The sequence below is a fragment of the Crinia signifera genome, chromosome 4 (assembly GCF_055691185.1).
Source record: "Crinia signifera chromosome 4, ASM5569118v1, whole genome shotgun sequence".
Classification (NCBI taxonomy): domain Eukaryota; kingdom Metazoa; phylum Chordata; class Amphibia; order Anura; family Myobatrachidae; genus Crinia; species Crinia signifera.
In genome coordinates, this window is record NC_139220.1 from 104,866,358 (window position 1) to 104,894,179 (window position 27,822).

The 27,822-nt window shown below is 45.1% G+C and overlaps 1 protein-coding gene across 4 annotated transcripts in view; it reads right to left on the reverse strand.

Annotated features, from left to right (window-relative positions):
* The window catches only part of UNC5A (unc-5 netrin receptor A), a 307,237-nt gene that overhangs the window by 125,976 nt on the left and 153,439 nt on the right, over positions 1 to 27,822 (reverse strand). For 3 of the 4 annotated variants that reach the window (XM_083182133.1, XM_083182135.1, XM_083182134.1), the window contains exon 2: positions 19,201 to 19,452. The exons of the other annotated variant lie outside the window; for it this stretch is intronic. In XM_083182133.1, coding sequence (XP_083038259.1) covers positions 19,201 to 19,452 — 252 coding nt within the window. The remainder of the gene's footprint in view (positions 1 to 19,200; positions 19,453 to 27,822) is intronic. 4 annotated transcript variants of the gene reach the window in all.

The following is a 27,822-nucleotide window of genomic DNA, read 5'->3' on the forward strand; positions in this document are numbered from 1 at the left end:
ATTGACTCGGTAAGCTACGAAGCTTGCAGCTTCCAGAACCCTTGAAACGCCGCGCTGGCGATTACACGCCCCCTTCTGCCGCCGTATCCCCACGCAACCATGCCCTCGTATGTGCCCGCAGCCAGAATAATAATTCAATGGTCGCCGATCATTGAATGATTTCTCCAGGGTTTGCAAATATAAGTCAGAGGAGACTGAGTTATATTTGTGGGCTTCTGGCCGAAGACAGGGCGGACAGCTGACATCATGGAATGCCCAGCATTTTCATGGGGACACCTATGAAATGCCCCCGGCCCGCACAGCTCCATGCAAACGGCAAAGCGACTATGCAAGTTACCATTGCCATTCGCACAGGGACCCTGCACATGCGCATAAACCATTATGTGCACGAGCAGTAAAAAAACATTGGTTCCCTGCGTGCGAGGGACCGAAGCAATTAGAATGACCCCCTTACTACAACTTTCTGTTTTCTATCCTGCAACTAAGATCTTATCCATTTAACCATCTTAGTATCTAGTCCCATGCTTTTGAGTTCACGCTTGGCCACAATGTAGTATAATGATCTCAACATAGGGGCCAGCTCTGTGGGAGCCTGAGCACCCCCAATATTCATGCTTCACTTGTCACTATGTAAATTCTTGCCTTTATTCATTGATATGGTAGGGAACGTAATGTGAGCACCCCCATTCAATATTTGCTACTCTCCCGGAATGGCCAGGAAGCTTCCAAAAATCGGTAGCAATCTTTGACTCCCAGAAAAAAGACAAGTCTCCCGGAACTATATGCAATGCAGGGCTGGTATCTCAGCACTCTAGGAAAAATGTCAATCTACTCCCACCCACCCCTCCCCCCCCCCCCCCCCCCTGCCCTTCACTGAACCAATATCCACCTTTCAGCCACTCAAGTTAAAGTGTGAAGGTGGTGCCTTAGAAGTTACACATCCGCTGCCTGTATTAAGTACAACAAGGATGTCTTAAGCCTTCCCTACACTACTGTGACTTCTCCCCTTGAGAAGTTGCAACTGATCCCCCTTGAGCTGCCCGGGAGCTTCCCAGGCGGCATGATTGCAGCAGTATTACAAACTATCATATTGTGTATAAGGTAAAGGGGTACTACTGTGTGGAGTAACATGAATAGTGGATACAACATGTTGTGTAATGTGAAATGTAATGCCCCAAGCAAATTTTTATGTGGGCACTGGGTGGTCAATAAGGGTGTGGCTGAGAGAAGCAGGGGAAAAATTGTGTGGCTGGTAATAATATGAAAAGGGTAAGCTATGTGGTTTTTATTAAAGGGTAAGGGGTTAGTCGTGTATAGTTGACTTCATATTTTACACCGCCAATTGGGGAGCCCTCCACTGGACACATAGGGGGAAATTTACTAAGATGTGTATTCTACTTCACATGTGATGTTGTTATGGGCAATCCTGTCTACTATCTTCTATGGTGCTAAATAAATAAGTAGATTCTTATTGGTTGCCCATAGCAACATCACATGTGAAATAGAATACGCATCTGTGAAGTCCTCGGGGAAGGGGCGGACCACGGCGCACGTAGCGTAGGGCGACACGCTCTCCCCTCCCCCCCACCTCCGGCACGAATGGAAGCCGGGTAATCGAGCCTGATGCCTGGCAGCAAAACCCGATGTGGCGACTGACCTTCCCAGAACCCTGAGCCGACCCGGTGTGTGTCAGGTGGCGTCCGTGGAAGCCGCTGGCTGAGGAGATCCCCCTGCTGCGGCGGGCGCTGTGACGGAGATCCGGCCGGCGTGGTGTGGTCCTCTGTGAAGGTGACGGGCGGCTGTGGGGAGACACACGTGAGGCGGAAGAAGTGCGCGTCATTGGTTGGCGCCTGCAGTTGCATGGTGTGAGCGTGCATGCTGCCGGAGCCACCTCACTACAATCGGCACCTTAGTCCATACTGCAGCCCAGAGCCCACGTGCAAAGTGGTGAAAGCGGAGGGTGCCGGTGGGGTGCCCGCTCCTGGACGGTATGAGTGCCTGAAGATAACAGCTCTGCCCTCTGTCTTGTGGTGAGGCCGCTTGTTCCCCCTTTGTACGAGACTTTCTGCAACAACTGTGAGTGCCCTGATTTTTTTCATTTGGAAAGAGCCTGGTTTTTTTTTTTTTTTTTTTACTCAGATGGAAGACTCATTGTAACTGCCCGTGTAACGTGCACTAGGAGTCGGTGGTAGCATTCTGTCGGCCGTGACTGGGCATAAGTGGGGGACAGTAAGTCGGCTGGCGTATTTCAAGGCGGGTCCGGGTTAATCCCTAAATACGTATACGGGCTTCATCTCTGGCTGAAGGAGTGACTAGTCAGTGATTGTGCTCCAGTGACCTTCACGTATTACATTGAGTAAACAGTTTAATAATTTTTTTTTTGGCAATTATGGGAAAGACAGGCCAAAGCACGGCGGCCGCCAGGCTTGAAAAGTATGCTAGAACCCAGGCCCAGTCCCAGTCTGGGGGCGGTTCGCGTACGGCAACCCCGGTATCTTCCCCCAGTAAGAGTGAAGGGGCCCTGGCTACCCCGGATATAACCTTGCAGCAGGTTATGGAGGCAATTAACAAATGTGAATCTCGCCTCGCCGAGCAGTTGGGCAAAGTTCAGTCGGACATTATGCTTATCCGGCAAGATGCTGAAAAAATGAGAGAACGGATGACAGAGGTAGAGACGCGTGTTTCGTCTCTAGAGGATTTGACTACTCCATTAAGCTCTCAAATTAAATCTATCTCCTCACAAGTAGGTGAGCTGAGACTGAAACTCACAGATATGGAAGGCAGGCTTCGACGAAGCAATGTTCGCTTTCTAGGATTCGATGAAAGAGTAGAAGGCAGTGAGCCGGAAAAGTTTTTAGAGGACTGGATGGTCCAAGTGTTTGGAAGGAATGTTTTTTCCCCTCAGTTTGCTATTGAACGGGCCCACCGTATCCCAGGGAGACCCCCTGCACCCGGGGCTCCACCGAGGACTATTATTGCAAAGTTTTTGCACTTTAAGGACAGGGACACCCTCCTTCGAATGGCTAGGGACAAGGGGGACCTGGCTCATAATGGGAAGAAGATTTCCACCTTTCCTGATTTCCCCCTCGAGGTGCAGAGGGATAGAATGAAATTCAAATTGGTCAAGGCCCGGTTACGGGAGTTGAACATTCAGTTTAATATGTTGTACCCATCCAAATTGAGAGTGGTGTTGGATGGTGTGTCTAACATTTTTTTTTCCCCAGGTGAGGTTGCGGAGTGGCTTGACCGCTCACACCCAGGGAGACGTCAGGTTTTGTTTAGCTAAGTTGATCAGGGGGACCTTTTTGACGGGAGTGTCCCAGTCCTGTATATTGCTTGACGGGGTAGCGGGGGACCATGCATGTATATTTGTGGTCAGTAAGCGAGTTGGCCGGGGGATGGGGGGGGAGGGGGGAGGGGGTCTTTTTTCCTAGTGGTTAATTTAATTTAAGCCTCAAAAGAGGGGGGGAGAGCAAGAATTTGGGGTAGGTATGCCCCGGGTTGGGCTTACAGGGTGTGGGGGGGGGGGTGGGACGAGTTTGTAATTGTCAATGTATTGTTTTGGGAGCTTACATGGTCCGGTCACCCCCGAGAGAGTTTAGAACCTATGTTGGGATCATTATTAACTTTGTTGGCTGTGATGGTATTTTGTCAGATTAGGTTCAATATGTATGGGGGTGCGATTTTTGTCATGGAATGTTAGGGGCCTGAACGACAGGGTCAAGAGGGCGATGGTCTTGGGGCAATGTAGAAAGAATGAGGCAGAAGTCATATGCCTTCAAGAGACTCATCTTAGTGGGGAAAGAGCGAATGCTTTAAAGCGGCCCTGGATTGGCGCTGTCTTTCACGCCCCGTTCTCCAATATGTCTAGGGGGGTCTCCATACTGATCAAAAAGTCCTTGGCATTTACTATCGGTAGTCACAAAATCGACCCGGGTGGTCGGTATATATTTATTGAAGGCCGGATAGATCAAGTTCAGATCTGTATACTTTCAGTTTACATCCCCCCCCTTTTTCCTACGAGGTTATTAAGAAAGCGGTGGAATTCGCGGCGGGCTTTCCTCGAGCTTCCATTATATGCCTCGGAGATTTTAACAAGGTGTTGGACTCCCGATTGGATAGGTGGAGGCCCGGTGAGCAGCCCAAGTACGAGGGTAGTAAGTTTAGGGATTTTGTCCAGGAGGTTGGATGGTGGGATCCATGGCGGATAAGGTACCCTGACCGAAAACAATTTTCATGTTACTCTGATTCTTATGGGGTCTTTTCGAGATTGGACTTAGTGCTTCTCTCGAAGGACCTACTAAATAAAGTCCAGATGGTCGAATATAGGTCGAGGGGTATTTCGGATCATTCTCCGATTACTATTGATCTTGATTTGGCAAGGCAGGTTGGATATAGGAGTTGGAAATTGCAGCCATTCTGGCTTACACAAATGGGTGGGGTGGAGGAGGTGGAACAGTTGATAGGGGAGTATTTTCAACTGAACTATGGTTCGGTCTGTGGATCCACCCTATGGGATTCCTTTAAAGCATATATTAGAGGGGTGTTTATTAAGAAGATTGCTTTTGCCAAGAAGAACTACCGGGTGGAGACCGAAAGATTGGAGGGTAGGTCAGTGGAGTTAGAAAATAATTATGTATCTAGTGGCCTGGTAGTGGACCGGGTAGCGTGGCAGGCTGCTCTTAATGAATGGCGTGATCACGTCCAGGACACCTTTTGTCAGAGAGTAAGAACTGGAGATCACAGGCGATATATTAATTCGGATCGGGGTGGGAAATGGCTAGCGTTGATGGCCAAGAATGAGCGTTCTTCTAATCTCATCTCTGAAATAATGGATGATGATGGGAATAGTGTAATGGATACCCCTGCAATTGTGTCCCGCTTTGTGTCATATTATAAAGAACTATTCGCTTCCCAGTCCCGGAATAGTAATGAAATTATTGCCGATTATTTGGGGGCGTTGGAACTCCCGCAAATATCTGGGGTCTCTAAAGACCTTCTGGACTCTCCAATTACTTTAGAAGAGGTAGCATCTGTAATTCAAGCCCTCCCCCGAAATAAGGCCCCGGGGCTGGATGGGCTACCTGGGTAATTTTATTTAAAATATTCCAACGTCCTGGCCACTCCATTATGGGAACTGTTGGGTGGGGTCCAGGCAGAGGGTAGGCTTCCCCCTTCTATGGAGGAAGCGTATATAGTTATGATTCCCAAGGCCGGGAAGGATCCCTCCCAGGTTGGATCCTATCGACCTATATCCATTATGTCCTCGGATGCAAAAATTTTTGCTAAAATTCTGGCCAACCGGTTGGGAGGGGTGTTGGATGAAATCGTACATCAAGACCAGACCGGGTTTAGACCTGGAAGGTCGACGGCGGTCAACCTGAGGAGGGTTCTTTCTTTTATTCAAATTATTAAGTCCGGTAATAAATGTGCGGCGGTGGCCTCGTTCGATGCCAGTAGGGCATTCGATGTAATTGAGTGGGAGTATTTATGGCCGGTGTTAAGAGCCTTTGGCATTGGGGAGGGCTTTATTGGGTGGGTGAAGTTATTGTATAGACAGCCATTGGCTCGAATCTCGATTAACGGTTTCACCTCCTCCTCCTTCCCTTTGGCCAGAGGTACTAGGCAGGGGTGTCCACTGTCCCCGCTGTTGTTTGCGGTGGCAGTGGAGCCCCTGGCCCATTTACTTAGACAAAAGTTGGGCTGTCATAATTCACGTGGGAGTAAATTGGTATCCCTGTATGCCGATGACCTCCTAATTGGTTCTGACAGTCCGGATGTGGATCTCCCAATTATTGTGAATCTTCTAAATGAATTTGGGGGTATGTCAGGTATTAAAATGAACTGGGATAAGTCCCATGTAATGTTTCTGGGTCCCGTGCCTCCTGTTATCCAGCTTGCCTGCCCGTTAAAAATTTCTAGTAAATTTAAGTGTTTGGGTGTCATGATCTCCGACAACCCGCGTGATTACATGTCTGATAATCTGAGGCCGTTGTTAACGGAAATTAAAACTAAGTGTCGTAGATGGGTGGGTCTGCCACTTTCGCAACTGGGCAGGGTCAATTTGTTGAAGATGTGTATTCAACCAAAACTCTTGTACCTATTGCTCCATTCTCCGTGTTATATAGGCGTTAAATTCTTCCATGAGTTGAACAGTGTTTTGTCCTCATTTGTTTGGAGAAATAAAAGTCCAAGGATTAGACTGTCTATTTTGACCCGGGACAGAGGAGAAGGGGGTCTTGCCCTCCCGGACTTTAGACTCTATTATTACGCATCCCAGTTATGTCATCTTTGCCCATGGATACAGGGTTCTGAGGGGGTTGGGGAATTCAAGACCCTGGCGTTAGTTGGGCAATCCGGGTTGTCCCCTCTTCAGCTGCTGCTGGCGGGGAAGATATGGGGTAATGCGCCCCCCCTGATAGCCCAAGCTATACGCGTGTGGAGACAGGTGCAGAAGTTGACAAATTTTGAGGATACGGACCCACAAACCTCGGTTTTCTCCTTGTCGGAGGTTAAAAAATTGAAGGGCATAGGAGGGGGAGCATGGGAGACACATGGATTGCTGGAAGCAGGGTCGTGGGTACAGGAAGGGATTATCCGATCTTATGAGGACCTACAGCAGGGGCGTGACCTCCCTAGGAAAATGTACTTTAGTTACCTCCAGGTCAGGAGTGCTATAACCTGTATGATAAGGAATGGATCTCTGAAGATTAGGGAAGCGCCCTGTAAGGAATTTGTGAAAAGGTTGGGCCCCAGGAAGCATCTTTCCAAATTATACAGTTTTATCCACTCCTTTAATCAAGTAAGCGGATGGGACAAGTTGAGGTCTCAGTGGGCTAGGGTTATCCCTCAGGTCTTGTTAATTGATTGGAGGGAGGTTCTATCGGCCACAAGTAAATCCTCAATGTCTCTCTCAGTCCAGCAGGTCCAATTCAATATTTTTCATCGAATATATTTAACTCCGGAGCGAATGAGGCATATGGGGAACACCGCCACTACGGGGTGCCCCAGGTGTGGAGTTGAGCCCGGCACACACTGGCATTTAGTCTGGGAATGCGTGCGTGTGCAAGCGTTTTGGTCAGCCATTTGTAACGTTATGCTGGAGCTGGGTATCCCAAGCTCAACGTTTAGTACTTTATGTTTAGTATTGGGGGTGGTGGATGTCCAACAAAGTGGGCATTGGACCCAATTGATTAGGATTTTAGTATCATGTGCAAAAGTAATTATAGCAAGGAAATGGATGGCAATGGCGGGGCCCTCAGTGGCGGAGTGGACCAACTTAGTCAATGCTACCTGTTCTCATGAAAAATATATGTATGCTACACGAGGGTGTTTTTTTAAATTTTATAAGGTTTGGGGGGGTTGGACGACATCTAAATTTTATATAGCTCTGTAAAGATGCTGTGATTCACTTAATGGTAACCGTTCACATTTGTATTCAGTGAAATATTTTGGCACTGACCTAAATTATATTAAGTTCTGTATAACCACGTGGATTCACTTATCAATAATTGTTCACATTGGTATTTTGTGAATTTTTTAGGCACCGCGTTCTGCGTTAACATTATTTGATTAAAGTCTAAGATATTGGGTAAAGGGTGGCGGCACGGATTAGGAGGATAAGTGGATATAGTATATGAATTTTGTTGCTTATTATAAGAAATTATTGGCATTGCAATATTTGGTATTAATTCAATGGGTTGGGTTGAGTATAGGATCAATGGGTTATAAGTATATTTTATTTATATGTTTAATAATTGCTGTACTGATTGAGGATAGGTTGTCCTGGGAAGTTTGACTTATTGCCATTTACAGCCTTAGCTTTTATAGCATATAGGTGTAGAGATTTCCTGTCTAGTTGGGGGAGTGACCGGCCATGGGGATGTAAGCGTTGTTTTTTGTATATGTGATGTATTGTATTTAAGTGTTATATGTGTTTGTATTTTGCATAACTAAATAAAAACTTAATTAAAAAAAAAAGAATACGCATCTGTGTAAGTTTAAGGGGGGCAGGTAAGGAGACACACAGTGAAGAGGGGGTGTGCAGGTTGGGAGGCAAACAGTGAAGGGGGGTGGGGCAGGCCAGGAGAGACACACTGAAGGGAGGGGGACTGGGAGACATAGTAAATAGGAGTAGGCTGGTAAACCTGTAGCATGTACTGTATGTCCCTCAACGTGACCCGCAGCTCACACGTGGATCACGTAGTTCGGCATACATGCTCAGTTTCTGCCATTGGGTTGCATCGGGAACCTAGGAAGCAATGCTGTGTTCCAGAAGGCACCCTTTTGATGCAGCACTTACTGAGATGGATGTCTGCTGCAGCCATCGTAGAGGGCACACCTGCCAGGATGTGCTGAGTAGAGGTGTGTCTTAATTGATGTTGGGGGTGGAATGTCTTTGTGCTTAAATATGTGGTTGAGATTATTATGTGCTGTCTGTCCTTGAAAACACTGTTGGAGAACAAAGGCTCATTTTTTTTAAACTCCTTTCAAGTCTGTTGGAGTGGTGCCTGTATGCAACCGAATATATTGGACACTACTGTGTGACATAATGTGAATAAGGGAAACTATCATGTGAAGTAATGTGAATAAGGTGGCACTACTGTGTGAGTAATTTATTTTGCTACTATTGAGTGGACAGACCCTTTTCCAGGGGCACAAGCATTTGGAGCATGTTTAAAATTTGTGGGTCATGCTAGTACTGGGCACCAAATGATTCTGTAAATGAGGACGGCTATAAATGAGTGGTGATGAGTGTTGCGGGCTGCTGCTGTGATTTGTGCTGCTGCAGGATGGCTGCTGTGCTGAGAGAGCGGTGCTGGGTCAGAGGTGGAACCAGTTAAAATCTTGCCTGGGGCATCACATTTTTAGTGCCGTCTCTGCCTCCGCTTCTATATAAACCCTTAAAAACCCTGATAGATAAATAAGAAGATTCTGATTGATTACTATGGGCCTCCACTTCTATAAACCTGCACCTTTTTACATATTCCCAGAGGTTCTACATGAGCTTTTACTTCTCTGTGCATGTAACAGCCTCATTTACATAAAACAATATGCAAATAAATCCCTATGTATAAATATGGTATAGTCCAATTATTATAAATAAATGTGCACATCTATAGCTATCTACAATTCATATACTTGAAAGAGAGTGATTCAGAACCACTTAAAAGACTATACAATGGAATTTAGAAAGAGCTTATACCATAATCCATGATCATAAAGCAATGCTAGTCACAGTAGGTTTTCATTGCCCTGGTGAAATCTTTTCTATTTTACCAATGCAGTGAAAAAAGTAAAATACTCAAATAGTATAGTAATTGTTATAAGGGATTAATGATGATTACACCACAGGTTTTAAACGGGAGATAATTTATAAAGCTTTAGTACTGGAAAATAGGATAAAAGCCTGTAAAAAACAGATCTTGCTTAACCCACTACCAAAAAGTTAGATGTTTATACAAATTATTTGTTCAGATTCTGTTCACTTATCCTTGAACCATCAAAGCACAAACAATGATCAGCAGTTCTTTGTGTAATGCCACCTCCACCATAATATCCCGCTGCATACATGAGATGTGTATGCACATTCCATTCTTCACCCATGTGTATCAGCAGTAGAGGAATCCATGCTGTAGTATTTAGGGAACTTACAGTACCTATAATTGGTCTTTTTATTTACTGTATTTTATATTTTTGTCTTACACTCCCATACCTCCCAACTTTTGATGTGCCAGAGGAGGGACGTAGCTGCTGCGAATTTTTTTGGGGGCGTGGCCTAATTCCGGGGGGGGGGGTGGCCTATACGCGCGGTTCTCTTGCGAGGCCACGCCCCCATTTTGACGCTATGGGGGCATGACCCGGAGGCTCTGTGAGCCTCTAGCCATGCCCCCAGTCCCCTGGCTTGCGGGAATAGACGCTGTGCGTATGCGCACAGCGTTTATTCCCCGCTGCTTAGCAGCCGACAGGGGGGACTCCCAACAACCCCCCCTCACCGCGGGACACTGCTGGCCGCGGGTGGGACAGCGGGACAGGCCCTGATAATCTGGACTGTCCCGCTGAAATCAGGACTGTTGGGAGGTATGCAGAGCCAGATTAAGGTCTAAATGGGCCTGGAGCTGAAAATTATCAAGGGCCTGTTTATGCGCAATAAATAGGGGTTGTGGCCAGCACCTAATATTGTGGGGGGCGTGACCAGTGTTCTGGTTGGGTGGTCTGCTCATGGGTGTGTCTCTATTTGTGTACATACTTTCAACTAATTTAAACCATAAAATTCAGGTAAGAAAGTCCACAATTTTCAGTGAAGTAAGCACAGACGTTGTTCACCCAAAGGGCGTATTTATTTGTTTCTTCGGATGTTGGTACAGAATATAAAAGTTGATCCTCAATCAAGGGTACATAGCAAAATCCCTGATTTTTCTGTTGATTCTCTGGCCCTCTGGGAATCTAGAGTGTTTCCCTGATAATAAGACACTGTCTTTTTTTTTATCAAAAAACACCATAGGGCTTATTTTCGGGGTAGGGTTTATTTTAAGCCCACAGTCCTCCTTCTTAAAAATGCCGCCAGTCCTCCTTCTTTAACATGCCCCCAGTCCTCCTTCTTAAAAATGCCCCCAAGTCCTCCTTCTTTAACATGCCCCTAGTCCTCCTTCTTTAACATGCCCCTAGTCCTCCTTCTTAGACATGCTGCAGTCCTCCTTTAAATAACATACCGTCACAGTCACCAACAATAAAGTTCTTCTTGGCTGGGACACTGCTCTGTATTGTGCTGCAACCACATGATGTGCATGGTGATGTCACGCGCCGCCCGCAGTGCATCCCTGGGACCAGATGCTGAAGCGGAGGTGAGGGGGGTTAGAGGTGCTAGCGGCGGTGGTAACGTGGTAGGTCTTATTATCAGGGAAACACGGTAGTGGTTGGGCTGCCATATTGTGAACTATTAGTCTATTCTTAAATTGGAAATAGGAAAAATGCAAAGGGTTTAGTATAGGGTAGAAAATGGCAAAGAGGTTGGCATATGCAAGGGCCTGGCGATGCATCGCCATCACTGAGAGCATTGGGTGCCTAAGATACTTGCGGCGTGAGGCGGCATTCCAGTCATAAAAAAATACTGAAGGCCAAAACTTGGTAGACAACATTTCAGCACCTTTTATGTGGTCACATAAGTTTACCACACTATATACCCCTTATACAAATCATGCAACACAGTAGTAACCCCCTAATACTGTACTTGCCTCTTACACATTATGCCTCATGGATTGAGCCAAAATTCACCTTATGCCACACTGATTAAGGCAAAATTAACATTTCACCACATGGATTGAGCCAAAATACGCACTTAACAAACAGGGACATTGCGCACCAAAGGCGCGCATTAAAAATTTATACCATAATGCCCATTATATGTTAAGCCACACACCATAATTTCCATTATGTATTATGCCAAACACCATAATGCCTATTAAAAATTATGCTACATAAGTGCTGCTTACCTACGTGCTAATTGCCAGTGGTTCCATGCTCTTTGCCATGTGGCATTACATGCTTATTGCCAAGGGCAATACTGGGAGACAGCCGCCACCAGGCAGAAGTGACAGCCATTGACAGCCGGGCAGAGAGCGGGGGGCTGCCCGGCTGTATTGAGAGCACTGCAGGTCCCGGCTATTTTAAATTATACCCCTTTCACACCAGAAAATGCAGGGACTTACCCAAGAATATGGTCCCAGGATTATGCAGGGACATTCCTGGGCTGGCCCATTTTACACCAGCCTAGTCCCTGCATTTTCTAGTGTGAAGGGGAGAGAAAACCACCACCGTCTATACTGTATCTTCGGAACCAACTGACACATTTACATGAGACCAGTATCATATTGAAGAACTTTTAAGTGGGCTTAGAATTATTTTGGTCCCATGAAACTGGGCCATTTGGTTCCAGAGAAACATGGACAGCCATGAAATGATCGGTTTAACCACAATATCTCTGGAACCAATTAACCCATATAAACCAGCCTGGTTGAAGGCCCAGCGATTTGGGTTCGAATGAGATCAAGCGAGCTTCTGTGATGCCAGGGGGACAGCTGTCGGAACTGGGTGGGGGTCGGAATTAGCGGGTCCCATGTTATCCTATGGGGAAAACGTTCCAGCTTTGCCTGGCGGTATCTCCGGTTCCCGGGAGGCTAGTGATGCATGGCTGGGCTTGTTGGAAAGCCCCAGTCCTCATTTACAAAATGGGCCTATTTGGAGAATGGGCCTGGAGCTGTAGCTCCATCAGGCCCATTGTTAATCCGGCCCTGGAGGTATGCACTCCAATAAAGCCAAGAAAACTTAAATCAAATTGTCGCCTGCTTGGAAATATCTCAGTGATAACTTTAAAAGATGAATCTCTCTTAAGGTCCCTTTTTTGCCCAGCGTGTATGGATAACGATGATGGGGAAAGTGGCTCAGTGCATACACACTATGGGGGAAATTTAATAGGATGAGAGATTCAGAATTTGAGAGATTTGGTAAGAAATCTCCAGTTTTTTTAAAGTGCCAATCATTTACACTGCAGAACCAGTTTGATTTTGAAGTGTAAATGATTTCACCCTGATTGATTTTCACCTGTTTTAGCAGTTTTCCCCGGGGTGGACGACTTTCCTTAGCATGGAGTGGTCGCTATGAAAAGCCGTCCACTCCACTGCTCATCTGTTGGTAATAACAGCAAATGAGCAGCCGGGCCAGCAATGTTGCGGGAGCATGCATCAGCACTCATCGCTCATCGCTGCCCCGTGCACACTGGGCGGCTTTCAAGCTGAAAGTATACTGAGCTGCTTTCAGCTCAAAATCTCCCAGTGTGTATGGGCCTTAACCAATTCTACATTGTTTGACCTATCCTTCTACCTGCTTACCTGTAATGTCTGGATGACCCCACTATTTCAGTAAAGGTAGACAACCATTCTACGGTCTGCATACTGTTCTTCTCCAGTTATGTTAGCAGGGACTGTGATAACATGAGTCACTATCATTATATCATGGCCGCACCTTGCGGCATAATGTAGTGCATTTTAGAATTGACGTTTGGAGGCGCAGTTGCTATGGTGCTATTAACTTCACAATATTCTCATATCCCCACCTGACCCATTCTCTCACTGGAAAAGAATAGGTGTCCTGAGAATGTCAGATTTATCCAGATCTAAAACTTACTGCCTACACTTACATACTAGGAGGACCGGTGCAAGGTTTATCACCCCTGCTCCCCCACCACCCAGTAACTCAACACACAAAATTGACTTTTTAAAATAATATTATATTCACTCTCAGATTTATGATCAACATAATTATAAAAATAACGGTACTTGTGTACTAGCACGGCGCCCACGATATTTGGTCGCACACCATATAATCGCATCGTATGCCATACACCCAATGCATTGGGATGCGATTTAAAATTGTATAGGCCCCCTATACGATGTTTAATTGTATAATCACCCTACTGGGGGCTTACAATGTTAAATGCACCCCCAGTATTAACGTGAACCCGAAGCGTGGCGAGCGCAGCAAGCCCACGAGGGGCGGTGGTACGTGTCCTCTGACCTTTTTTTAATACCCCCACTATCCACGTCGGAGTGGAGTTGATTTTATATAGTGTGGCGAGCGCAGAGATCCACCGTGCCCGAAGCGCGGTGAGTGCAGCAAGCCTAGCGAGGGGCCGCGTATTACTTTACATGTATTCCGCGTCCCCTCGCCAGGCTCGCTGCGCTCGCCACGCTTCGGGCTCGGTGGCTCGCTGCGCTCCCCACACTATATAAAATCAACTCCACGCCGACGTGGATAGTGGGGGTATAAAAAGGTCGGAGGACGTGTACCGCCGCCCCTCGCGGGCTCACTGCGCTCACCAAGCTTCGGGTTCACGTTCATACTGGGGGTGGCGTGGGGGTGCATTTAACATTGTAAGCCCCCATTAAGGTGCTTATACAATTTAAAATCGCATCACATTGTATGGCATTGTATGCCATATACAATGCTATACAATTTTAACATTGTATGACATAGGGGGACATCTTGTCGCATCATATACCATCGCATGCCTTATGGTCTGCGATGCGATGGGCGCTGTGATAGTACACAAGTACCAAAATAACAATAGAAAAATAATAACTCAAGCATTAATATTGTCTGCAGGACCACCATGTAATTCTAAGAGCATTTTATAGATCACCCTACAATACGTAGAGCATTTTAGTGGCCGTTAGACAATTCAGACAGCATTTTAGTGACCGTCAGAAAATGTGGAGAATATTTTAGTTACCACAGAATATTTTAGTTACCACAGTTAACACAGAGTATTATGCCAGAAAATATTGCAAACATTTAAGTGATAATAAGACAATACAGAGGGCATTAATGTGACCACCATACAATATTGACAGCATTTTAGCAATTGCCCTACAATATTAAAAACATTTCTGTGATTACCAGACTATACTGAAATATTTTTTGTGACCAGGAAATTTGTAAACCATTTTAGTGCCCGTCAGAAAATACAGGGAGCTTTAAGGTGAATGCCACCCAACACATAGAGCATTTCAGATAATGCCAGACCATAAAGAAACTATTACTGTGTCTGCCATACAGAAAGGGAAGAAGTGGAGATGTACAAAGTGAAGGGAGAGAAGCTGAGAGAGGTGCAGGCAGGCACATGATCATCTTAATTAATGGGCTCACTGGGCACAAATATTCTAGGCTGGTGAATTTGCCCCAGGCCAGTGCCTCCAGAGCTTATTGGGAATCAGGTAGAGGATGCTGTCCAATTGCTTTAATTGTGAAAGACACTGAGTGGACAGGCAGAATTTGCTACCCGCATCCCAGTCTGCCACCAGACAGTGAATGACTGTCAGAAATAGCCCTTAAAAGACTAATGGCTGATTAGAACAACCTTGAAACCCCTTGTGCAATTATGTTAGCACAGCTGCAAACAAGTTTGCTCTCTTGCTAGCTTCCTTTAAGCTAGTTGAGTATCTGGAGCATCACATTTGTGGGTGCTGAATGGCCAGTCTAATCTTGTTCTTCGAAATGAAGGCTACAGTATTCCATGTGAGAAATTGCCAAGTAACTAAACATTTCCTACAACAGTGTGTACTGTACTACCCCCTTCAGAGAACAGCACAAATAGGCTATTATCAGAGTAAAAAAGAGAAGTTAGTGGTGGTTCTCCCTTCCCTGGTGATTCCATCCCTGGCTGACAAGTTAAGCTATGATTGCCATCATTGCAAGGGGACCCCCAGCTTGTTCATCATTTATTAACATATTCACTAAACGCGGTACGTTCAGTGGTTCCACTCTGCAGCATACTGACAGAAGGTGCTAAATAAATAAGATGTAGATTCTGATTGGTTGCCCATAGCAACATCCCATGTGAAATAAATCTCCCATCTTTATACATTTCCCCCAGTGTGTGTGGCTTTATCTTGAATTGTACTTTACCAGGCGTAGCAGAACGCTGAAGACAGAATATTGCATTTTACTTTCATGCTTAATATATGAAAATGTGGAGGTTACGTTGAGGTTAAGCTGTCCTTTAAATTCTTTTTATAATATTGGTCTTATGTCAAATGCAGTTTTCTTCTGAATCATATATAGGCACTGACAGGGGGAAATTTGCTAAATAAACCCATTGTTTTACCGCAAGCTTTCCATTAATGGAAGAGTTCAGGTTTATCAAACAAATGCAGCCAAACTCTTCTTTATCCATAGAAAGGCTGATTTAATGCTATTGTGAAAAGGGAAACGTGGTAGCTGCAATGTTCTACACCTCATTGCCTATCTGGTTTTTACTGCCTGCCTTTTGTTTTAAGCTCATTAAAGATGAGCAATAGAATGGCCTTATTTAGAGTTTAATTAATTAACAAAAGAGAATAACAAAAACCTGCTGCTTTCTGTATTCCACCTCCTTCGTCTCCTCTGCTCGGCATAGTATTGTGAAATATGATAAAGCAGAAAATGCAGAGTCTCAGAGTCTGGTGGCATATCTCCCAGTCACTGTCACTTGTCAGGTTACAAACCATGCACCTTTGTCTTCTCATCCTCATTGGGGAGAGGTCTGCAGGTGGGAGGGACTGCTTGCAGGCAGCAGAAAGAAGATGAAAGGCAGAGTACAGCGGACTGCGTATGATTTTAAGGCATAATATAAGCACTGGCCATTAAATTCTTGTCTCATATTGTCAGTAAGGTGGCTGAGAGGGGTCATGGGCAATCATGCTGGTTTCCTAAAATGTAGCAGGTAGCAGGCACAGGTGACCTTTAACTTGAGCTGGTTCATAACCAGTAAACCTTACTCAGGGACAATTGGAGACTATCAGAATACCTCATAAACAAAGGCAGTCTGTCATCTAGTGACACAGAATAATGCACATATGCAGGGCTGTGACTAGGTATGTGCCAGCAGTGCCTGGCCCACAGCGCATCTGCACTGACAGTGTGGTAACTCAGTAGTGAAAAAAATACAAACATTTGTATTTGTATTTTTTTCACTACTGAGTTACCACTTTGTCAGTCGTCCTGATGAAGGGGCGTAAGCTACGAAACCATTGACGACCCATGACTGACCATATGTATTTTGTACTATAATCTTGAATACACCAGTTTTAACTAATTGCTAGAGTAGGACTTGCAGTAAAATGGGGTCCCTTGGTGATGGGCCACTTTGACCACTGGTTATATCAGATAGCTTATATTGCTAGACATCACTTTTAGTTATATAACTCAAAACTGGAGGTAGATAACATTACACATGTAAATCCCAGTGTACCATGTACTTGTCATATAAGTTTCAATCACTCCCAAACATTGAGTGACTTTACCTACAGTATGGGCTGCAGTAAATAATCTGCCTCCCTACTTAAAATCAGTGAGCCTGGTACAGTCTGTGACTGTATTGGCTTAACTGTGACTTCCTATTGGTAGTCATACCTGTCAGTCACACACACTACAGGCCGCTGGAGGTACTTCCTCCCCTTGGGACTGCAAGACCCGGACTGCCAGACCGGGAAGCAATAAGCAAAGTGCTGAACTTCCTGTAAGAAGCCAATCCTTGCCCTTAACACAGGGGCTGCAGCTGATGCAGTAGTGGAGGAGTGGTCATGTAAAAGTAAGCTTGGACATAATTTAAAATGTGGCACTAAAGCTCCATACACACTAAGCTTTCTGGCGAATATTGTAGACAATATCGCCTAGTGTGTACACTCCCTGTCGTTAATGACCGTCACCCTCATCCAAGCATAGAAACATAGAATTTGACGGCAGATAAGAACCACTTGGCCCATCTAGTCTGCCCCTTTTTTAAACATGTTACCTCAAACCATATTTGATCCTTATTTTTTTTGTAAGGATTTCAATATGCCTATCCCAATCATGTTTAAATTGTACTACTGTATTTGCCTCTGCCACCTCTCATGGGAGGCTATTCCACTTATCTACTACTCTTTCTGTGAAGTAATTCTTCCTCACATTTCCCCTGAATCTTCCTCCCTCTAGTTTCAGTGTATGTCCTGTGAAGAATGTCTCCCACCTGTACCTTGTTAAAGCCCTTGATATATTTGAAAGTTTCTATCATGTCCCCCCTTAACCTTCTCTGCTCCAAAGTATACATATTAAGATATTTTAGTCTTTCCTGGTATGTTTTGTGATGTAGGCCATGCACCATTTTAGTTGCCCTTCTTTGTACAGGCTCTAATGTATTTATATCCTTCTGGAGATATGGCCTCCAGAACTGAACACAATACTCTAGGTGAGGTCGTACCAATGACCTATACAGTAGTTGCCATGTTCTTGACCATTCCTCTAATCTACCTAGATCCTCAATTATTAGTTTTACCCCTCCTGGTGTGTCTACCCTGTTGCATACCTTTATGTCATCTGCAAAATGGCACATTTTACCCTCAATTCCATCTGCAATATCACCAATAAATGAATAAATATATTAAAAATCACTGGTCTAAGTACAGATCCCTGGGGAACCCCACTTGTAACCTTTTCCCTCCGTTTACTACAACTCTCTGTTTTCTGTCCTGCAACCACGCTCTTATCCATTCAACTATCTTAGAATCCATTCCCAAGCGTTCAAGTTTATTTAACAGTCTGCGATGCGGGACAGTGTCAAAAGCCTTACTAAAGTCTAGATAAGCTACATCTACAGCCCCACCTTGACCTATTACTTTAGTCACCCAGTCAAAAAAGTCAATAAGATTTGTTTGACATGATCTTCCCCCAGTAAACCCATGCTGTTTCGGATCCTGTAAATTGCTGGTTTTGAGATATTCTACAACTCGGACGAGGGAGATCAATGTTAACGAAGACCATGCTGCCCTCCTGCCATCACTCCCCCTGCCGCCCTCCTCCCGTTGCTCACCTCAGAGCATGCATCGGCAAGTGTCTATGCACCGGATCCCCATGCTGCTAATATCAGTGGCTGGGGGCATTGGCTTACGTGTATGGGGCTTAACTTGTTTAGGGATTACTTAATGTTTAGATCCTGATTAGTGTTTAAAGGAAAAATAAAAATAAATAATTGTTTTCTGAGAATAAACTGAGTGCGTCAGTATAGAAGTCGTTATTTTCTCCTGTTCTATAAGTAATCAGTGAACATGCTGGGAAAGGTCATTCTGTACTGCTGCGCTTCTCTGCATATATTTAGCACGAGTGTTTAGCCTGAAAGCTTTCTCCATCAAGCTAAGTGACGTTTCAGCCTGGAGTTAAGCAGAACTGCGACCCTTCTAGGCAGATTTTCGATAAAGGATCTTCTAGATATGGGTTTACTCATGAAATTCATGGAATACTAATCTACAATACACAAATTTAGAAGTCAATTTATTATGAGTCATGTGCTAGTATAAAATTCCTTTTAACATGTCCTAAGTTACAGACACATGGGGAGAGGAGCAGAGGGCACATTGCAATGATTATTATAAGTAGATCTTTTGGTGATTACGATGACATCTTTCCATGAGTTATATACAACAGCCTTCACCAGGCCAGGATTATTGATATTTATGAATATATGTAGCCACAATGGAAGCTATGGATAAATATTATAGTTTGTAAATAAAAAGAATGAATCAATATGTAATATAAAAATAAGTGTGAAGAGTGCAGCCTTTACACCGTTGCTGCCAAAAGGCCAGGTATAGACTGTGGCTGTAATGTATTATGTAACCCATGTATTACCCGTGCTGCGGTCTGCACTGTGCTGGATCACGTGATCACTCTGGTGGACCCACTCTCCGTTGCACTTGAAGTAGATTTGTGTAGCTGGGGTGGCTTTGCAGCTCAGGGTCACCGGCTTGTTCTTGACGATGAAGACATCCACGGGCTCCAAGAGGAAGTGTGGCAGTAACTCCCCCCCTTGTCCTCCCAGACTGGCTGCACCGGGCATTGGCATGGGGAAAGGATTTGCTGGTCCCGAGCTCTGCTGGCATCCTGAAATCAGAGAACAGGAGGCTATTGAGTGCACTGCTCACCTGCTGCCTGCACATTGTAAGCATTAGCACCGCTCCACATCTCCCCTTATCTTTCTCAATCACCTACCAGCCTCAAGCCTTTTTACTTGGCTATATTCATCTTGTTATTGATTTTCATGTTTTAAGCAATGACAAACGTTGCATTAAAAGACGCAATAAAAGTATTGGACATTAAATTAAACTATATCCGTGTTACACATTCACAGATGAATGGTTTGAAAATGTTTTATTTATTAACACTTTCCTTCTCTTTAAAGGACCAGTATCATAAAACAACCGGTGCCACTCAAGAGATATAGCATATAGGAAGGAAAATCACAGTTCAACATAAATATATTGATTATACTCTCAAAATGGCCAGTCTAATCTTGTTCTTCGAAATGAAGGCTACAGTATTCCATGTGAGAAATTGCCAAGTAACTAAACATTTCCTACAACAGTGTGTACTGTACTACCCCCTTCAGAGAACAGCACAAATAGGCTATTATCAGAGTAAAAAAGAGAAGTTAGAGGTGGTTCTCCCTTCCCTGGTGATTCCATCCCTGGCTGACAAGTTAAGCTCAATTATGGAATATGCTAATTTCCTATACACATCTGTGGCAAGTGGCATGCCATGTACAGTATATGTGTGTCTGTGGATGACAGAACACTTTTCTGGGTTATGAACACATTGTACAATAAGCCCAGTTCCACCTCTGTATTATTTATTTGTAGCATATTATACATAGCATATAATTCTAGCACACCCCACCGTGCTTTACAATCAAACCCAGTTCCTAGACCCCACCTCTGTTTATGGCCATTTAACAATGGACATATGGGCAAAAAATTATAAGTCCTCCAAATTAATACAAGTTATCATCCTGGCACTAAAGAGAGATGTGTCTTACCATGGGGTGTCCCCACTCACCATTATGAATTCTGGGCCCTTCTTGAAGAAATTGTTTGGCAAGGTGTGATCAAGCCCATCTTAATGGCATTTCAAGATAGTTTGGCTAAACTGAAAGTTGTTGGCAGTCAGATTGGTAGCTTAGTGGATTTCCACATTATTCTCACTGGTGATGGCTGTTCTACAGTATTGCAAAGTGTATGGTGTGGTATAGCTCACATACAGGGTGGGATGTACGAAAATGTGGTAAAACCCCCGTTTTACTGCATTTTCAAATGTACGAACACCCGGCCGCCGTGTCATCGCAGGGCAGGGTATCACCACCGTTGGGTGGTGATGCCCATTAGAAGCCTATGGGTTTCTATCGCTGCCCACCACAGATTCCTACCCCCCTCCCCGTCCTCTGTGAAACTCCTCCTCCCCCTAGCATATGTTGCAGCCAGATGTCCTTCCGGCTGCAGGGGAGAGGAGGCGATGGGGACAGCCGCGACGTGACGGAGACTGCCTCATTACAGGCATCACGGGGGCATCCGTTACCGCACTGCGATGTTAGCGCATATGTTAGTACATATGCGCTAACATCGCTATGGTGACGCGGCGAGGGGCGGCAATGTATTTTAATACACCCTGCCCACAATGTCTAGGCTGACATGCACAAGGTTGACATTGGCAAAAGGTCATCACAAGCAAAGGGGTTGACATGAAAAAGCAAAAAGGTTGGCATGAGTTTTTCATTTTTTTGTGTGTCAATGTTGACACCTCCACATGTGGACTTCCAATTAGTATACCGTATACCCTGATATGGCTCCCTTCACTCTCCATGCTTCTGGCCAGGTGCATTGCTCTGCTACCACTGCACACTTCACCGTTCCCAATCCACATGGATGTTACATATGAAAAATTCATCAAATTGTAAAAAACTCATGTTGACCTTTTCATGTGTCGACCTGTTGCTTGACTTGACCCGTTTTCAATATGGACCATGTTGACCTTTTGGTGTCTATCTATGATCTGCTGACCTAGAACTGTCTGTCAACCACCCGGTTACATAAAATGTCAATTTAACTGTTTTTCGAGAGAATAATTATTGTTTTATAAAATTCCCGAACACATTGTTATGTTTTATTTATACACACCACGTACCATCAGAGCACTTTATTCAATTTCAGATTCAATCGTCCCTGATGCAGTAGTTTACAGTATAATTTCCCTATCATTTTCTCACAAGCCAGAGCTTCACTACGTATTTGTCAGACAGCGCAGTGTAGGGAACTTAGAGCGTCAAGTGTATGCGCCAGGCCACACAAGCTCAGTAGGGCAGAGCAAGGGGCTCCTGAGAGTGGTGTGGTCTCACCAGGCCTTCACTTACATTTATACAGATGTTGTGGTAAATTGACTAAGATGGATGTTCTGTTCAAGATGGGATATTGCCTGTAGCAACCAACCAGATTCTGGGCCAGATGGACTAAGCTTCAAAAGTGATAAAATGGAGAGTGATAACAGCCAGCCAATCAGCTCCTAGCTGTCATGTCAGAGACGGTATTTGAGAAATATCAGGCAGGAGCTGATTGGTTGGTTGTTTATCACTCTCTATTTTATCACTTTTGAAGCTTAGTGCATCTGGCCCTCTATCTATCATCTTCCAGATGGTGCTTAATAAATAAGAAGTAGAATCTGATTGGTTGCTATGGGCAACATCCCATCTTTAATAGAACTTCCATCCTAGTCAATTTACTCCAATGAGTTCAGTCCCTGGTGGATGCATATAGCCACATAATTCCTCAAGCATATTCATAATTGACAATATGCTGCAAATTATGCCATACTGTATATCTAGGAGTTTTTTCTACTATACAGAAAAGTAATAAATGATTACTTCAAGGACTGTTCTGCTACAGTGTGCTGACCTCCTCCTTTTTTCGATTACCATGCAATGCTACAATCATTAACTAAAGGTCTAGTAAAGATCAATTTTATCCAAAAACAACCACATTTTGCAAAATGATTTTTAAAATATAATTTGTATGATATAATATTCCAGCCATCGCTGAAGAACAGCTCTTTTTCATTCAATTAGCTGGGATTGTTTTAGGTTCATTGGAGCAAAATGGTTTTTAAGGTCTCCCAACTTTGCCTATACTGTAATTTGATATATTATTTTGTATGTTTTCTGTTTAAACAGTCACAGTAACATCCCATTGTAATTTAACCCAAATCTGCCTTCTGCACAGAATTTAAGAGCATAGTATCTCAAAACTATGACATAGACCATAAAATAAATAATTCCTGGTTACTTAGACAACCAAGATTTATGCAGAATATATAATGCAGGCCAATTATTAGTTGTAATATTTCCTGTTTTGTCTTTCACGTTTTCCAAACTAACATTCAACATAAAACACAATCTATGAGAACGCATAATAAAAAAATATGTTAATACATTCATATTTTATACAATCTTTTAAGTATTTTTGTTACATCTAAAATCTATTAACTGATGCCAAAATAATTATTTTGATCTGTACAAAACATACATTCTGGAACCTTTAGCATCTTTACAACGATTCAGCGTTTTCTATGCTTTCAGAAAAACAAGCACCATTAATTCACAGAAACTGAAATCTGGTTACATTAGTGAAAGAATTCAGCTGGCCTTTACAATAGGAATACAAAGCCCAGCAATAACAAGGAGGCAGGAACCCAGCGAATAAAGAGAGATATGGTTTTCTCTATAAGATGGGGAAGTACTGCATGTATTAATAGCATTCATAAATGAGTCTGATAAAAAGAGATTCAGGGTCATATTTCTGTTCATTTGGCTACGTCTATTTCTGTCATCATGTTGGCAGATTGGATGTATCAGCAGCCATTTTATTATATTGTGTTGCGAGTTAGGACGTTCCATCTATTCTTGCACAAAAATTGTTTACCTCCTTTCTAAACAAGCAAGTACACACAGATAGATCTATCTATCTATCTATCTATCTATCTATCTATCTATCTATCTATCTATCTATCTATCTATCTATCTATGATCCTCTATATCAGGGGTTCCCAATCTTTTTTGATTCACGGCACCCTAGAGAATCAGAATTTTTTTCACGGCACCCCTAGGTCCCAAAAAAATTAATTAGATTGGGTTTATATGCAATTCTTAGTGGCAGTTATGTGGTAAAGGGCAGGATTTGCTTCTGTTTGTACACATTCTATGATTGGCAGCCACCAGCACTGGTTTTGCTCATAAATAATTAACCATTAATAATTTGAGTTGGTCCTAGACCACAAGCCGCGGCACCACTGCTTGTGTCCCAAGGCACCCCAGGGAGCCACGGCACACAGTTTGGGAACCACTGCTCTATATACAATACATCATTTCTCTCCAGTTTGAAATGATTAATCATGATCATCAAATATAAGAACAGGTGGTATGTGTTAACCCTTTGAGTGCAAAGTGAATTTGTCAAAATTGGTGTGCAAATTGCCAAGCAAACATTTTTATTCATCATAATGACCTGTAATGTTACCTTATATAGGAAATATAATGTTATTTTACACAACATTTTTTATTTGAATTTATATAACAAATGTGAGCGACGCTGGCATTTCTAGACAATATGTTGCGCATCTCTCACAGAGATGTTGGCACTCACAGGGTTAATTCCGAGGACAATACTTGAGAAGAACTGTCCACTGGACAGAAATGAACTGTCATTGGGGCAGATGTATTAAGCCTGGAGAAGAGATTAACTGGAGATAAAGTGGAGATAACTTGGAAGAGTTAACACACCAGCCAATCAGCTGTGTTTGAAATATGACAGTTGGGATCTGATTGGCTGGTGCGTTATCTCCTTCCACTTTATCTCCAGTTTATCTCTTCACCAGGCTTAATACATCTGCCCCATTATAACTTGCACTTGCACTTGCTTCTGTCTTTTCTGCTAGCATGGGGAGTCAGTCGCCACTGCCACCAGTATGTGAGGACAATGCTGGCTTTTTGTTCTGCTTGCAGAGAGGATTGGGAATACAGCATTAATATGCACACCATTAAATGAAAGCACAGGTGTATTTTGCATCAATGGTTTAGTTTGTTCCCTGTACGGGAAAAGGTCAGGCAGCTGACATCCAGTGATGTCAGCTGCCCACCCCCGGGAGCCGCGTCACTGCCTGATATCTATGGGAACGCCCAGCATTTTTGTGGGAACACCCATGGAACGCTGGGCGTTACCATGGGTGCATCCCCTACCCGCCACCCCTCGCACGCACTGGTGGATGAACATGCATGCACAGAAATGCGCATGTGCTGTAGTAAACCATCCATCTTCCATATGAACGGCCGGGGGACCGAACAAATTAGAATAACCTCCTTAGGCACATTACAAACCCAACAGCACTAGAAAGTGCAGCACTGCATGGTGTATGTCTGGAGTGTCCAGGCAGCACTGCATGGTGTATGTCTGGAGTGTCCAGGCAGCACTGCAGGGTGTGTCTCTGAAGTGTCCAGGCAGCACTGCAGGGTGTGTCTCTGGAGTGTCCAGGCAGCACTGCAGGGTTTGTGTCTGGAGTGTCCAGGCAGCACTGCAGGGTGTGTCTCTGGAGTGTCCAGGCAGCACTGCAGGGTGTGTGTCTGGAGTGTCCAGGCAGCACTGCAGGGTGTGTCTCTGAAGTGTCCAGGCAGCACTGCAGGGTGTGTCTCTGGAGTGTCCAGGCAGCACTGCAGGGTGTGTCTCTGGAGTGTCCAGGCAGCACTGCAGGGTGTGTCTCTGGAGTGTCCAGGCAGCACTGCAGGGTGTGTCTCTGGAGTGTCCAGGCAGCACTGCAGGGTGTGTCTCTGGAGTGTCCAGGCAGCACTGCAGGGTGTGTCTCTGAAGTGTCCAGGCAGCACTGCAGGGTGTGTCTCTGGAGTGTCCAGGCAGCACTGCAGGGTGTGTCTCTGGAGTGTCCAGGCAGCACTGCAGGGTGTGTCTCTGAAGTGTCCAGGCAGCACTGCAGGGTGTGTCTCTGGAGTGTCCAGGCAGCACTGCAGGGTGTGTCTCTGGAGTGTCCGGGCAGCACTGCAGGGTGTGTCTCTGGAGTGTCCAGGCAGCTCTGCAGGGTGTGTCTCTGGAGTGTCCAGGCAGCTCTGCATGGTGTATGTCTGGAGTGTCCAGGCAGCTCTGCAGGGTGTGTCTCTGGAGTGTCCAGGCAGCACTGCAGGGTGTGTGTCTGGAGTGTCCAGGCAGCACTGCAGGGTGTGTGTCTGGAGTGTCCAGGCAGCACTGCAGGGTGTGTCTCTGGAGTGTCCAGGCAGCACTGCAGGGTGTGTCTCTGGAGTGTCCAGGCAGCACTGCAGGGTGTGTCTCTGGAGTGTCCAGGCAGCACTGCAGGGTGTGTCTCTGGAGTGTCCAGGCAGCACTGCAGGGTGTGTCTCTGGAGTGTCCAGGCAGCACTGCAGGGTGTGTCTCTGGAGTGTCCAGGCAGCACTGCAGGGTGTGTCTCTGGAGTGTCCAGGCAGCACTGCAGGGTGTGTCTCTGGAGTGTCCAGGCAGCACTGCAGGGTGTGTGTCTGGAGTGTCCAGGCAGCACTGCAGGGTGTGTCTCTGGAGTGTCCAGGCAGCACTGCAGGGTGTGTGTCTGGAGTGTCCAGGCAGCACTGCAGGGTGTGTCTCTGAAGTGTCCAGGCAGCACTGCAGGGTGTGTCTCTGGAGTGTCCAGGCAGCACTGCAGGGTGTGTCTCTGGAGTGTCCAGGCAGCACTGCAGGGTGTGTCTCTGGAGTGTCCAGGCAGCACTGCAGGGTGTGTCTCTGGAGTGTCCAGGCAGCACTGCAGGGTGTGTCTCTGGAGTGTCCAGGCAGCACTGCAGGGTGTGTCTCTGAAGTGTCCAGGCAGCACTGCAGGGTGTGTCTCTGGAGTGTCCGGGCAGCACTGCAGGGTGTGTCTCTGGAGTGTCCGGGCAGCACTGCAGGGTGTGTCTCTGGAGTGTCCGGGCAGCTCTGCAGGGTGTGTCTCTGGAGTGTCCAGGCAGCTCTGCATGGTGTATGTCTGGAGTGTCCAGGCAGCTCTGCAGGGTGTGTCTCTGGAGTGTCCAGGCAGCACTGCAGGGTGTGTGTCTGGAGTGTCCAGGCAGCACTGCAGGGTGTGTGTCTGGAGTGTCCAGGCAGCACTGCAGGGTGTGTCTCTGGAGTGTCCAGGCAGCACTGCAGGGTGTGTCTCTGGAGTGTCCAGGCAGCACTGCAGGGTGTGTGTCTGGAGTGTCCAGGCAGCACTGCAGGGTGTGTCTCTGGAGTGTCCAGGCAGCACTGCAGGGTGTGTGTCTGGAGTGTCCTTGTAAGTTCCAGAGGACTGTCTATCATAGGTGCCGATTCTGTGGGTGCTTGAGGGCCCGAGCACCCACGGAAATTGATGAGCACCCGACTGCTCAGCAGTGGCCCAACCACCCGTGTCCCACTGCACTCCCCTCCCTCGTCGCTGGCACAGGTACTGTGTGGGCATTTATGTATTTGGCACTGTTGGCATAATTTGAATATTGGAGACTACTGTGCTGCGTAATATAAATAAGTATTATTTTGTGGCCACGCCCCTTTCCCATGAAGCCACTCCCCTATATTTTTGGCTTGAGCACCCACAAGCAAAAACATAAATCGGCACCTATGCTGTCTATCCCCTTCTAGCAGCCGCTGGTGGTCAGCCCCTGTCAAAGCGCCACTATCACCCCTAAGGGTACCAATACCATTTTGTCCTAGTTACAGCCCTGCACACACACACACCTCATAACTCATTGGCCACTTTAGTTAGATACAGCTGTTCATTATTGTGATTATCTAGTCACCATTCACTGAGATGCCTTTTTAAAGTACGACATACAGGAGAAAGACGTTAATTGTTGCTGAGGCCATGCACTAGAATGAAGAAGTGTGTTGCAGTGATTGTTGGTGCCACACAGGGTGGTTTGTGTATCTCAGAAACTTGTGATTTTCATGCATCACAGTCTCTAGAGCTTACAGAGAACTGTACGCACACTAAAAAATAAAGTACCGACCAACAATTCTGTATGTGAAAACACCTTGTTAATGAGAAGAGAAAGGCCAGGCTGGTTCACGCTGACAGGAAGGCAGCAGCGACACACAAAAACATGAAATACAGCAATGTATATAGAAGCGCATCTCTGAATCCATGGAGAAGTGGATGTGGTACAAATGAAAAAAATAAATGATTTCATTCCTGCTAATTAAGATCTGTACACAGTATAATAGTGTATATATATATATATATATATATATATATATATATATATATATATTTAACAATATAGTTAAAATAATGGTGTATTTATTAAGGTTGCTTCATGCGTTGTATTTACATTTGGCTAAGAAAACCATTTTTTTTTATTGTGGTACGCTCTGTATATACTTACTTACTCCTGTATATACTTACTTACAAATTTTAAGAAGTACCATGGACTCA